The 14,161-nt window shown below is 56.8% G+C and overlaps 1 protein-coding gene across 5 annotated transcripts; it reads left to right on the forward strand.

Moving 5' to 3' along the window:
• The first annotated feature begins 585 nt into the window (after positions 1–585).
• On the forward strand, positions 586–14,076 carry PTGES2 (prostaglandin E synthase 2). 5 transcript variants are annotated; one of them, XM_068552840.1, is made up of 7 exons: positions 586–719; positions 2,375–2,572; positions 3,257–3,315; positions 3,688–3,837; positions 4,106–4,306; positions 4,635–4,752; positions 5,223–5,891. In XM_068552840.1, exons 4-7 carry the CDS (start codon positions 3,725–3,727, stop codon positions 5,343–5,345), a joined length of 555 nt encoding a protein of 184 aa, XP_068408941.1. In that variant the 5' UTR covers positions 586–719; positions 2,375–2,572; positions 3,257–3,315; positions 3,688–3,724; the 3' UTR covers positions 5,346–5,891. The 5 variants fall into 5 exon arrangements, with proteins under 5 accessions (XP_068408941.1, XP_068408937.1, XP_068408938.1 ...); XM_068552836.1 differs by lacking the exon at positions 586–719 and adding an exon at positions 741–1,191; XM_068552837.1 differs by lacking the exons at positions 586–719; positions 5,223–5,891 and adding exons at positions 744–1,191; positions 13,162–13,239.
• The last annotated feature ends 85 nt before the right edge of the window (positions 14,077–14,161 follow it).

Raw genomic sequence — 14,161 nt, forward strand, 5'->3', positions numbered from 1 at the left:
CCGCCCCGATCCGCTGTCAGACTCCGCCCCACGTCCCGCCCCACTCAGAGCCTGGTCCCTGTCTCGCGCCTCATCCCGGGAGCGGAGCTTTGTGCCCCACTGGCCTTCAGACTCCGCCTCGCCCCGCCCACAATCTGTCCAGCCTTCAGATCCCCGCCCACTCTTCGAGCTCCACCCTTCTCCCGGCCGCCGGGAGGGGCCATCCCGGGGCTGCCCGCCGAGAAGCCTAGGTAGTTGAGCCCCGGGCCCTCAGTTTGGGCAAAGGAGCCCGACAGAGGGGCGGGAGAGCTTGGAATCCCCACGCCGCCCCATCCTGCCGCTGGGGACCTGCGGGTCGGCGACTCGGCGCCTTCGGGTGGGCGAACTAAATCTGAGACACGTGGTTTCTAAGGCCCCCTGTGTGTGTGGAAAATTTTATGGTTCGGGCCACAGAAGAAACGGTGCAGCAGTGCGGGAGGGCAGAAAAAGCCCGATTCGAGGACACCCACCTACTGTGGGTCGGGCTGGGCGGTTTCTGCGCCTCTCATGGACCCGATGCCGTGACGCTTTCCCTGATAGTCTGAAGGGTTCACTCTCTTTCGATTGGGTGCGTATTACGGATTACGCTGACGGCCACATGGCGAGCTACGTGGCCGAGTTCCTGCGTTCGTCTCCGGGTCACCACCGAGACCAGTTACATCCACACTTTAGAAGCCGGGGCATTTAGCAGACGTCCCCAGGTGTGTTTCTTCGGCTCTGACGGATGTGTGGAACTGGGCTCCGAGGACTCAAGCCCAGTCCCACGAGAGCTGGCCCTCCCCACTCGGCATCACTGTCACTCCTGGCAACCTGCGGGGCGCCGGAGACCTGCTCCTTTAAGAGGAGCCTGAGCCTGGGCCATCTTTGTTTCTCGCGCCCTCCCGCTGCGCCGGCGGAGCAAACATGGCCCACGCTGTGCGGGCGCTGTGGCCCGGCGGGCGCGCTCTGACCTGGAGGCTGGGCGGTCGCCCCGCGCTGGGACTCCCCGCGCAGAGCCGGGCCGGCTTAACCGGGGCGGCGGGAGGTCCGGGCCCCGCCGCCACCACCCGCAAGGGTTGCCCACGGCTCCTGGGGGCGGCGGCGCTGGCCCTGGGAGGAGCCCTGGGGCTGTACCACACTGCGCGGTGGCACCTGCGCGCCCAGAACCTCCGTGCTGACCTCTCAGCCGCGCAGGTAAGCCCGGGTCGGACCAAGTCTTGGGTAGGGGCGCTCAGGTCAGCGCCGAACTTCGGGACTTCTGGGAACCGGCGGTGTCAGGAATCGCCTCCTCCGTCCGCTCTTGACCTTGGACCAGTGACTTGGTTTTAAGCCCCCGAGCCCTCAGCGTCCTCATCTGTGAAATGGGGCGCTACTGATGCCTGCTGACTAGAATTCTCGTTGTTTCAAAGTCGTTTTTCTAACGTGTTTTAAGACTTTTTGATGGAAAGATTTGGAGATCACTGAAAAGGGAAAGCCTCTTGTACAGTGGATGGCTTTACAAACATTTTTTCGTGTCCCTCCCACTGTCTCCAAATCCCGAGGTTGTGTATTTATTAGTGCTATTATTAGTGTTTTTACGGAACTGATGACCCTTAGACTCCAGGCCCTGAGACACGGAGGAACAAAGGTATGTCCCCCAAGCCGGGTGGTGGCCCAGCTGCCCTTGCGATGCTTTGTACACAGCACCAGCACCCCCCCACACACACACCCACAGGCGCCCCCTTCCTGAACCCATGGGAACAGGAACGGTAGATGGGGAGTGGAATTCTGTGTCTCCCTGCCCGCCCACCTCCATGTCCCAGCCTCAGTCTCTCATCTCTGAACAATGGGGGAGCAGTACTGCAGCTGTGGCTTTCAAACATGAATATGCTGCAAGCTCACGTGAGGCTCTCCTGCCCTATGCAGGCCAGTGGCCCAGATATAACGCTCCCCTCTTGTAGATTTGAGGTAAACCCCGCTCGGAAATGCTGGGCTCTGCCTCCACACCCCTTGAAGGGGTCGGGGTGGGCACTCCCAAGTTGAAACAGTTGCATCTGGGGGGGCACACCTGGCGCTGTCTGAAGTTCCCTTGGGACAGGAAGGAGAGGAGAGATGTCTGTCTAGCGTTGGACAGAGATGAGAAGATTCCTCCTACACAGAACAGACTTTCTACCTGGGGAGCCCACTGGATGGGCGCTTGGCTGTCCACTGCAGGAGCCTGCTCCCCACCTCCCTTCACCTCCCTTTCTCCCTGTCACCCACCCTCCGTTCCTCCTGAAGTTCTCAGGTCATCCTAGAAAACTCTCCTGGGAAACTTTCGCTTGGGGGTGGGGCCTGGACCTGGGGGCGGGGCCTGGGCGCCAGGCCTCAGAAGCGCCCTCCTCTGCTCCTCATCCAGCTCTCCCTGTCCAGCCGCCTGCAGCTGACTCTGTACCAGTACAAAACGTGTCCCTTCTGCAGCAAGGTCCGCGCCTTCCTCGACTTCCACGCCCTGCCCTACCAGGTGGTGGAGGTGAACCCTGTGCGCAGGGCCGAGATCAAGTTCTCCTCCTACAGGAAGGTGCCCATCCTGTTGGCCCAGGAAGGAGACAGCTTGGTGAGCCTTGGGGAGCTCACCCCCTGCCCCATTGTCCAGGCTTGTCCTGGAATACCCCTGAGTTGGGCCCTGCTCTGCAGCCCTGGAAGGAACTTGGGCTCTCCGGGCCTCGGCTGAGGATTATGAACCCGTGAGTCTAAGGGAGACAGAGGACCACAGAGCTTAACAGCATGGGTTCTGAAGTCAGGGTGGTCTGGGTTCACGGTGGGGCTCTGTCACTCACTGGCTGTGTGACTTGGGGCCAGTCACTTAGCCCCTCTGGGTTTGCTTCATTAATCAGCAGAGAACCATACTCTCCAGGGTGTAGGGCTTGGCTCCTAGTACGTAGCTTCTGAGTCTTCCCGGCCCCTCAGTGCCCAGGAGGCCAAGCGGGTGAGTGGGCAGGGCTCAGATCCTGGGTCCTCCCCACATTCTCCTCCCCATTAGCCACACTTGGGTCTCCCTTACTCAGGACAGGCTTCCCTGAGGGCGGGGAGTGGGTCCTGGGGGAAGGGAAAGCTCAGTGGGCATCGATTTTAGGGGTGAACCTCCAGGGACAGACAAACAATGCCCAGGTTCCACCCGACCAGTTTCTGCAGAGCGCTTGGGTGTCAGGATTAAGAGCCCCTGGTGATCCTGCCACTGGCCAGTCAGCCAGTACCCCCCGCCCCCCACAATCTTGATCTAAACCATCCTCTTCTCCAGCAACAACTGAACGACTCCTCTGTCATCATCAGTGCCCTCAAGACCTACCTGGTGTCGGGGTAAGGAGCCCCTGAGGCCCAGGCTGGCACTGCATCTCATCCCGTCCCCTATCTCAGGGAGGCCTCCCCTAGGTTCCTGCATGGGAGTGGGGTGGGGCTGCTGCTTAGATTTCCAGAATGGGCCACGGGCATCACTCTTGAGACTCCCCCTTCTTCCGCACATCTCCCTCTGTTGGGGAAGTGCTTCTGGTATCTGCCCCAAGTCCCTCTTGCTGCAGGACCTCCTGTGTCACCCACAAGAGGGTGGGAAAGCTTTTGTGGGTCAGTCCTGGGGCTGGATCAGGCTGGGGTAGATATTCATCCCGAGGAGGTGAGGGCTTAGTCTCCTGGAGGAAGAGGGAGTCAGGGTGAGGCTCTGGATATCTCCCAAAGGCAGCCCCTCGAAGACATCATCACCTACTATCCACCCATGAAGGCTGTGAACGACCAGGGCAAGGAGGTGACCGAATTCTGCAACAAGTACTGGCTCATGCTGGATGAGAAGGAGGCCCAGTGGATGTATGGTGGGAAGGAGGCCAGGACGTGAGTGGGGCCGGGGCCGGCCCTGGGGATGTGGGGAGGGGCTGGCCTTCCCCGGAGGGGACCAGGCTGAGCGAGATGCTGTGAGCGGGGAGCAGCATGGGAGACCATGAGGGCTGGGGCTGAGCCACGGGCATGACTGACTCTCCTTGAGGACCTCCTGCTCCCGTCCGTACGCTGGGCTGTCTAGATAGTGCATCTGCTCCCCCGCCTCCCAGGCCCTGGCTCAGGAAGCCCACCTGGGCTGCCTTCTGTCCCCCCTTGCCCCCAGGGAGGAGATGAAGTGGCGGCAGTGGGCAGACGACTGGCTGGTGCACCTCATCTCCCCCAATGTGTACCGCACGCCGACCGAAGCCTTGGCCTCCTTTGACTACATTGTCAAGGAGGGCAATTTCGGGACCGTGGAGGGCGCCATGGCCAAGTACATGGGCGCAGCTGCCATGTACCTCATCAGCAAGCGGCTCAAGAGCAGGTGATGGTGCACACGTGTGTGCGTGTGTGCACATGCGCGCATGTGCGCGTGCACCTGGGGGCCTGCCATCCCCAAGTCCCCAGCATTAGCCAAGCTGAGACTCAAACCCAGAACCCCTGATTGCCTCCCCCAACCCAGGGGAAGCAGGGCTGGCCTGGGAGTCCAGAGCTGGGTCCCTGCCTTGTACCTTCCTCTGTTTCCCTCTCCATGGTTGGGTCTCTTGTCCCGCTCCACCCCCCGAAGTAGCCTTGGCCCCCGGGCCTTCTCGCTCTCCCCACCTGTGCCAGGGTTTGGAGTTCCCCTGATGGACTTCCCCATTCCTACCCAGGCACCACCTCCAGGATGACGTGCGTGAGGATCTCTACGAGGCTGCCAACAAGTGGGTGGCAGCTGTGGGCAAAGACCGGCCCTTCATGGGGGGCCAGAAGCCGAACCTGGCTGATCTGGTGAGTGTGGTGGTGTCAGAGGGTGCACAGACCAGAGGGTGTGTCCTTGGGGTGGGGGAGGCCCAGGCAGGCAACACCTACGTCTCACAGCTCCGCCATCCCAGAGGCATCTGCCTCCACCGGTTGTCAAGGGCTTAAGGAAAACCAGTGCTCCAGGCTTCTACCCAGCAAAATTCCTGGGACAGTGTCTTGTTGGCCTGACTTCAATGCCAATCCTTGAAGCAGTCCTACAGCCAGGGTAGAATATATTGATTGCAAGGCTCTGGTCTTGGAGCGAGTGGTGGGGTCCCCTCTTCCCGAATCCTGCAGCCAACCCACACACTTCATTCAAAGCCCTGCGTGCAAAATTGGCCCATTAGTGGGTCACGGGGCTCCCAGAAAGGGGAGGTGATGGGCCCAGGGCACACACCTGGCAGAGGGCGGGGCAGGTGTGGACACCCCCTCTGTACCCGCCCCCCCCCCTCCCCCAGGCAGTGTACGGTGTGCTGCGTGTGATGGAGGGTCTGGAGGCCTTCGACGACCTGATGCGTCACACTCACATCCAGCCCTGGTACCTGCGGGTGGAGAAGGCCATCGCTGAGGCCCCCCAGTGAACTGAGCACCCCTGCCGGGAGGAGGGAGGAAACAGTGGAAGACACCGGCTGTGGGGGACCAGGGCCGCTGGGCCAGCACCTGCTGATGCTGTGATACAGTGCCGCAGGGGACAGGATCATTCGACCTCTTGCCCACCCCACCCTAACTGCCCCCTCGCTTCTAACACTGGACGTCTGCTGGAGCCCTGGGGCGCTGGGGGACAAAGCCCAGGCTCAGTTTCCATTCACAAATGTACCCCCGCCCCCCGGGGCATGGAAAGCTACCTCCCTCACCAGCTGGACCCCCTCCTGGGCCTCCCTGCTCTTTAGCCTTCTCTGGGGCTCTCAAGACTGCCCTGTCTGCGCCCCGTGGGTGGGAATCAGGTTGGGCTCCTGCCCTGGGCAAGGGAAGTGGGGACCGTCCGGTTTGGGGAGGCCCCATCCCTGGCTCCCCCTGGTTCCTGCTCTTCCCAGGTGTCTCCAGGACTGTGTGTCATGTTCACAATAAAGAAAAGGTTTGCTGCTCCCCGCGTGGCGGCACCATAGTGGAGGTCCGCAGCCAGTAAATACCGTTTTTCCTGTGCTTACTAGGTGTCAGGCCTGGGTGAAAGGCTCAGTGGGCTTTGTGTCCCATAACCCCTGGGACACGGCCATGGGATGTGCAGCAGGGAGGTGCAGAGATGGCCCAGGGTGCAGGTCCAGTTCTGCTCCCCACTGACCGTGGGGCTCTGGGCAGGGGCACCCCTCTCGGCCCGAGTCTCCTCATCTGTCAAATGGGCACAATGATGGTCCCCACCTCAAGGGGAAGTTGTGAGGCCTTGATGACAGGATACAGGTCAAGTGTGCAGAAGGGTGCCTGGCTCAGCAGGGGCCGGGGTTGTTCCAGTCCTGCTCTGGAGACCAGGAGACGAGGGTCCAGAGGACACAGTGCCTTCCGGGGGCCCCTCTGGCAGCAGACAGCCACCCAGGGCTTCAGATCCCAGGCCTGGCACTTCATGGTGGGAGGCGGGGGGATGCTGGGACAGGGGTCTATAGAGAGAAGCGGCTCTGGGAACGAGGCAGGGCTGTGGGGTCCCTGTTCCCCTAGTTTCAGCAGATGAGGGGCACACTGGTCTGCCGAGGTGGCCCTGCAGAGGCCGGACAGGCAGCCAGTGAGCTGAATCCTACCTCCCGGGCCCTCCCTATTGTGCAGTGACTGGGCAACCCTCTCAGAGCCTCTCAGGAGAGCTTAAATTTTTTCTTTGTTCATTTTTTTTTAAAAAAAAATATTTATTTTATCTATTTACTTTGGCTGCGTTGGGTCTTCGTTGCTGCGCGCAGGCTTTTCTCTAGTTGCGGCGAGCGGGGGCCACTCTTCGTTGTGATGTGCAGGCTTCTCATTGCGGTGGCTTCTCTTGTTGCGGAGCATGGGCTCTAGGCCCGCAGGGTTCAGTAGTTGTGGCACGCGGGCTCAGCAGTTGTGGCTCGCGGGCTCTAGAGCGCAGGATCAATAGTTGTGGCGTACGGGCTTAGTTGTTCCACGGCACGTGGGATCTTCCCGGATCAGGGCTCAAACCCGTGTCCCCTGCATTGGCAGGCGGATTCTTAACCACTGTGCCGCCAGGGAAGCCCTGTTAATTTTTTTAAAACATAAAAACAATTCATGGTCTTTGGGGACTTCCCTGGCAGTCCAGTGGTTAAGACTCCATGCTCCTAATGCAGGGGGCACGGGTTCGATCCCTGGTCGGGGAACTAAGATCTCACAAGTTGCACGGTGCGGCCAAAAAAAAGAAAAAAATTCATGGTCTTTGTGTTAGCAAACATTCACATAAGGTAGAAGTGACAAACACTCTGGAGGCAGACAGTGTCATTTTGGGAGCAGTGGCCTCGGCTTCTGCAGGGCTGTCTGCCACCTGCTTGTTTTTGTTCCCATGGCGAGCATCTGTCCTTGTCACCGTGTCACACTGGCTGGGTCTTCATGGCTGCAGAGTGCTCCTTCCTCTGGGAGGAAGGAGAGAAGCTGAGGCCTGAGGCCACACGAGTCTGTGGGATGAGGAGCCGTGGAAGCTGCCTCCATGGGGCCAATAGGTGTTGAGGTCTCCCGAGTCACCGCTGTATCCAGGATGCAGTTCCCCTTCACTGATCAGCCTTTAAGTCCCAAGGCGCCTTTGCTCCAGGGACCTGCGATGGCCTGTGGACCCCAGAGCCTCCCTCAGCAGGGCAGGAACTAGGCCAGGAGCGCCACGGGGCTGCATCCCTGCCCCCCTCCCCACTTTCCCTGCTCTTCACAGATGGCCTTTTCCTTGTCACCCCCCGGGGTTACTTGGTGCTTTTCCAGCTGCTCAAGGAGGCCGACTCGCCTTTCTCTGTCTCAATCCCAAATTCCCCAAAGGGAGCATTTGATGTGACCTGCTTGGGATAAGGCGTCCACCTTCAGTCCATGGCACCGTGGCCCGGGGAGGCTCTCACGTCCCACAGCCCCACCCTGTGCTCCCTGCCCTTTCTGCTCCTACTGCTAAATCCAGTGATCGTGTCTCCCAGCCTCGGCTTCCTCTTGAGGCCTGGTCTGGCTAAGGAGACGCCAGGGGCAGGCCAGACCCCAGCTACTCATCACCACCCCTCTCCTTGTTTTCACAGAGATGTTTTCTTCTGCCTTTGCATTTCTCAGAGGAGGCTATGGTTGATGGCAGAGCCATGCTGGGGATAGGGGCCTGACTCCTGACTGGGGCTTTATCCCTGGGGCTGCGGCAGGCAGAGAGGAGCCTGCCCACACCCTCCTCACCTCCACTAAATGGTCACCTTGATGAAGAGTCACCTTGATGAAAAGGACTGTGCTAACTAGACCCATTCTCTGTGACGGGCTGGAGAATGGCCAGTCAGTGCAAGGCCACCACGGGGCACTGAGTCCTGCTTCTGTCACGGAGTATTTCCCCCAGAGGTGACAACCTTGCCTCAGTTACCTTTTCCCATAACCAGCAGAGGGCGGTAGAGGATGCAAAAGCCCTGTAGGGGACGGCAACAAGACCTGGTGCTGCCACCTTGTGGCCAATTCTGGGATCGCATCTTTGGGCCATCTTCATTTTCCAGGGACTCTATTTGCCCATCTGTAAAATGGGTTTAGCATGCAAAGTGCTGAAGATGGGTAGGTAGGAAAAGTCACACCTTTCAGGGGAAAAGGCCGCAAGCTAGGAACCCTTGCCCCATCTTGGTAATGCTTGGGTCATGGCATGTGCCTGTGGGCATTGGTAGCAGCAGAAGGCCTGAGGTGGGAACTCTGCAATTGTTTGCTGTGACCTTGGGCAAAGCCCATCCTTGCCCACCCATGGGCAAACTCTCGGAGGTCAGTTACCCTTCATGGGGTTGTTGAAATCAGGGATGGGAAGGTTGCACAAAGTTAATGTGCATTGTTGATGTGTGAGGGGTGTTTTTCTGCAGCCGGTGGGGTCTGCTGTCTCTTCTCAGAACACACTCCCTGCTGTTTCCTGCTGGGCTCCTGGAGTTCACGGCCAAGTGCTCCAGGAAGTAAGAAAGGAAGAGAGTCGTGAGAATGGCGAGATCCCTCCTCCCTGGGAGTCAGGGAGGGCTCCCTGGGGAGAGCAAGCCACAGCAGGGGCTTTAAGGATTAGGATTCTGGTTTACTTTTTTTGTTAGATTATTAAAATTTTCATTTTGATTATGCAAGTAATTGTTCATTGGCATAAATAGAGCTTGCGGATAAGCAAAAAGATGATACCAATTATTCACAGACCCATCACTGAGATTTAAAAATTTAAATATCAAAAAATTAAAAAGTTTTGAGACTTCCCTGGCAGTCCAGTGGTTAAGACTCCGCGCTCTCAATGCAGGGGGCACAGGTTCGATCCCTGGTCAGGGAACTAAGATCCCACAAGCTGCGCGGCACAGCCAAAAAAAAAAAATTTTTTTTTTGGAGAATAGCCTTCTAGTTATTTTTTATGTAGTCTGCATATAGTGTGTATGTGTGTGTGTATATATATATATATATATACACACACACATAAAATATATTTATATATATAATTTATATTTTATGTACAATATTTATATCTAACAGTTAAATGGGGCCTATTTTGTGGCAAGCACCATTTTAAACACTTTACACATATTACCTCATTTTATCCTGTCAACATCCCTATGAGGTAAGTACAAATTTTCCCATTTTACAGATGAGGAAGCTGAGGCATCAGAAAGGTTAAGTGAATTGCCCGGTGTCATACAGTAAATGGCACAGGCAGGATTTGAATCGAGATCTCCTGGCTCCAGAGTCGATGATCTTAATCACAATGTCACATTACTTCTCTCTCTCTAGATACATATTTTTTAAAATAAAAATTCAGATCACACAGTAGCTCCTCAATCACATTCCAGATCAGTAACTGTTATCCCTCACCATTTCTAATGACTGTTCCACAGTATGCCATGCTCCACTGGATGACTCTTCCCTAATTTTTTTAACCAGTCCAATGGGAAGGATGTGGATGGGCAGAAGTGTCTAATGGGGAACAGGGCTGGTAGTGGGGGGACAGTGTGGTGTGGGCTGAATAATGGCCCCCAAATATATCCAGGTCCTAATCCCTGGAACCTGGGAACGTTACCTTACGTGGTAAAGACACTCTGTAGGTGTGATTAAATTAATGATTTTGAGATGGAGAGATTTTCCTGGATTATCCAGATGAGCCCTAAATGTAATTACAGTCTCTTTATAAGAGGGAGGCTGAGGGAGGTTTGACTAAAGAAGAGGAGATGTGAGAACAGAAGTGAGAGGTTGGAATGATGCCAGGAAGAGGTCGAAAGCCAAGGAAAGCAGCCGGTCTCCAGAAGCCAGAAGAGGCAAGGAAATGAATTCTCCTTGAGAGCTTCTGGAAGGAACCAGCCCTGTGGGACACCTTGATTTCGGCTCATTGAGATTGATTTTGGATTTCTGGCCTCTAGAACTGTAAGGGAATAAATTTGTGTGTGTGTGTGTGTTTGGCTGTGCCACGCAGCATGCGGGATCTTAGTTCCCTGACCAGGGATCGAACCCGTGTCCCCTGCAATGGAAGCACAGAGTCTTAACCACTGGACCACCAGGGAAGTCCTGCTTTTGTGTTGTTTTAAGATGCCACGTTTGTGATGATTTGTAGCAGCAGCCATAGGACACTAATACAAATGGTACGGACCAGTGTAGTCAGGGAAGAGAAGCGGCTACAGGGAGCCAGGTGACCCGGGACAAGTCCCTTGCCCTGTGTCAGTTTCCTCCTCCCTAAAATGAGGGGCAGGGGTTGGGCTCTTTGGTGTAGCAGGGGGCCCCCACCCTGGCAGGCGTGGGTGGAGCCAGCTCATGGGGCTTTCACAACTGCCGTGGGGAGATAATGTTTGGTCCTCGGCCACAGGGACCGTGCTGAGCAGCGATAGCAAATGGCCCGAAAAGACTGTTCCTTTGTGCCGCTCCCCCGCCAGCCTCTGTGTTATGGGACGCTGACAGCAGGAGAGGCCTAGGCTTGCCTGGCCCCTGGGGGCTGGGGTGGGCCTCTGGCCTTCTTGTTTCCTTCCTGCACTCCTGCATCACTCCCCTCCTGCTGGCCTTCCCACCCAGCGCTGGCCAGCCTCTCCAGCCACTATAGCTGGGACTCGCTGGTCTGCTTCTGCTTCTTGGCCCTGGAGGGCAGGGACCAAGGTCCACGCCTGGGCAGAGGGGCCCGGCAGGCAGGCTGTTCCTCTTCTCACCCTTCCCCTACATTCCAACCCGCCCAGACCAGCGAGATGGGGACTGGGGGCAGCCTGGCCAGAGCTGAGGTTGAGAACAGGGCTTCAGAGTCAGCAAAACTGGTTTGAATCCCGGCTCAACATGTGCCCTCTTTTGGGGGGTGGGGGAACGCTGTGGCTTGTGGGATCTTAGTTCCCTGAACAGGGATCGAACCCGGGCCCTCAGCATTGAGAGTGGGAAGTCCTAACCACTGGACCGCCAGGGAATTCCCAACATTTGCCCTTTGTATGAACCCGGAGGAGTCCCTTCCAGCTCTGAGCTGTAAGGCAAATATTGTGCCCATCTTGCTCGTGAGGAAACTGAGGCTCAGAGAGGCACGAGATTTGCCCAAGATCACGCCGCCAGGTGCCAGGATTCAAGCACAGGCCTGCCCCGCTTTTCCCCGGTTCTCTGTGGCCTCCTGGCCAGGAGAGCAGCCAGACGCCAGGTGTCACCCACCTGAGGTGAGGCAGGGAGCACCTGCCCCTCAGTTGAGGGTCCCTGCGGGTGGGTCGTGGCGTGGTTCCAGGCTGCCGGGCATGCTCTGGGGACGGCGGCCCCAGCAGAGCCCGTGGTATCTTCACCCCCAAGCATGCAGCGCGAGTGGGGTCCTCTGACCTGCCTTCGAGGCCGCGTCACCTGCTCACGGTGAGGCCCTGGGCAAGTCCCTTCCCCTCCTGGCGTCTTAGTTTCTGCCTCTGTAAAATGGGGACATGGTGGCAGCAGTACTTGTGCCCTGTGTGTGCAGAGCCCCAGCTGGCGCTCAGCGATGGTGCTCCCATGACTTAAGAGATGAGATGAGATGAGAAGGTCTGACTTCAGAAAGGAAGCACGAAGAGGATGGGCCAGATCCCGCAGTGGGAGCTGCCCCCACCCCCATCCCATGCCAGAGATCCCAGGCCTCCTCACCAGGGGAAGGAGGGAGGGGGGACTGGAATGAAAAGCATTTAGGGGAAATCACTCTGTGAGTTTGGAATCCGGGATGGGGCAGGGGAGCTGCGAGATAAAACTCTTTATTAAGGACCGGCCATTTCCGTCTCCTGTCTCATTTCAACTTTCCAGCAGCCCTCCCAGGCTCGTCTGGAGGTAGGACGGAGGTCTGAAATGCGTCTCGCTGGGCTAAAATCAGGGTTGTCAGCAGGGGAGCGTTCCTTCCGGAGGCTCTCCGGGACTTGGTCCTTGCCTTTTCCGGTTTCTAGAGGCCGCAGCATTCCTTGACTCAGGCCTCCTTCCTCCATCTTCAAAGCCAGTGACCTCGGGCTGAGTCCTCGCCCGTCTCCCTGCCTCTCTCCCTGCCTCTGTCTCCCACGTGGAAGGATCTTGTGACTACACTGGGTCCCCCTGGATACTCCAGGCTACTCTCCCTATTTTAAGGTCAGCTGATTAGCAACCTTCATTCCATCTGTGACCTTAATTAGCCTTTGCCATGCCACCTAATTCACAGGTGGTGGGGATTAGGACGCGGCTGTCTTTGGGAGGGGGTATAATTCTGCTTCCCACACCATAGAATATTTGGATGGGTTTTATCCGATTAGTAACTACTCTTTAAGCATGTAGTGGGTGCCGGGCACCTACTGGGAACAGCAGTGAGAAAGCCAGCAAGTACCCACACCCTCTAGTTAGCGGGGAGAAGTGCAAGGGAGAAAAACAAACGGGGTGGGAATGAGCTGGGCTGTGGGGTGCAACAGGACTGCCATTGGAAGTAGGGTGGCCAGGGACAGCCTCTGTAAGAAAGTGACATTCGATTAAAGACTGGAAGGAGGGATGAAGGAACAAAGGAAGGAGGTTGGCTTGGTGACACATCAAGAGTCACCCACCTCAGAGCACCTCCCAAAATTAACTTCTGTGCTGGAGAAGCCCCACTCCCAGCTGGAAGGAACTGAGGACCTGGGAACCTGGGACCTGGCCACCGTCCCAAGGAGAAGCCTGGATGGGGTTGGGTCGGGGGGAGGGGGACACGACCAACTTGACAAGACCCAATGGTTAGGAAATGGTTTATGCCTGTTAACCCTGGTAACAAGCTGACGCAAGTGGCATATTAGTTTCCTACGGCTGCTGTAACAAATCACCATGAACTTGGATGGCCAAAAACAATAGAAATGAATTCTCTCACAGTTCAGGAGGCCAGAAGCCAGATATCCAGGTGCCAGCAGGGTTGGTTCCTTCTGGAGGGTCTGAGGGAGAAATCGTTCCTGCCTCTCCCCTCGCTTCAGGTGGGTGCCTGCAATCCTTTTCTTTTTGGCCGCACCCGAGGCTTGCGGGATCTTAGTTCCCCGACCAGGGCTCGAACCTGCGCCCCCTGCGGTGGAAGCATGGAGTCTTAACCACTGGACCACCAGGGAAGTCCCAATCCTTGGCATTTTTTGACATGTCGATGCATCACTCCAACCTCTGCCTCTGTCCTCATGTGGCCTTCTCCCTGCGTGGTGCTCTCTTGCCTATCCAGATTTCCCTCTTTTATAAAGACACCAGTCATTGGACTTAGGGCCCACCCTCACCCAGGATGACCCCATCTTGACTTGATTACATTTGCAAAAACCCTACTTCCAAATCAAGCAACGTCTGAGCTTCCCAGTGAACAAGAATTTTGGGGAGACACTGTTCAACCCAGCACAAGTGGTATACGCGTTTCATGCAAGGGCACACTTCTGTGTCTCCCTACAGCCTCTGAATGCCAGAGCCCCCTGGCACATTCCCCATACAGTCCCCCACCAGCCAGTGGCACCGAGGGCTGTCAGTGGGGGGATGGGGACTGGGGTGTCGAGTTATTTAATGAACATTTCACTGAGCACTCTGTGCACTGGGCACTGCCTTAGGTGCTAGAGGTACAACTGCAGACACATTCCCTGTTCCCAGAAAGCGAATAAAGAATGTCCAGGGGGAGCAACTGGGCCCGTGAGCCACAATTACTGAGCCTGCGCGTCTGGAGCCTGTGCTCCGCAACAAGAGAGGCCGCGATGGTGAGAGGCCCGCGCACCGCGATGAAGAGTGGTCCCCACTTGCCGCAACTAGAGAAAGCCCTCGCACAGAAACGAAGACTCAACACAGTCATAAATAATAAATAAATAAATAAATAAATAAATAAATAAATAAATAAAAGAACGTGAATTTCTTT

Source organism: Eschrichtius robustus, chromosome 10, assembly GCF_028021215.1.
Source record: "Eschrichtius robustus isolate mEscRob2 chromosome 10, mEscRob2.pri, whole genome shotgun sequence".
In the NCBI taxonomy this organism is placed as follows: Eukaryota; Metazoa; Chordata; class Mammalia; order Artiodactyla; family Eschrichtiidae; genus Eschrichtius; species Eschrichtius robustus.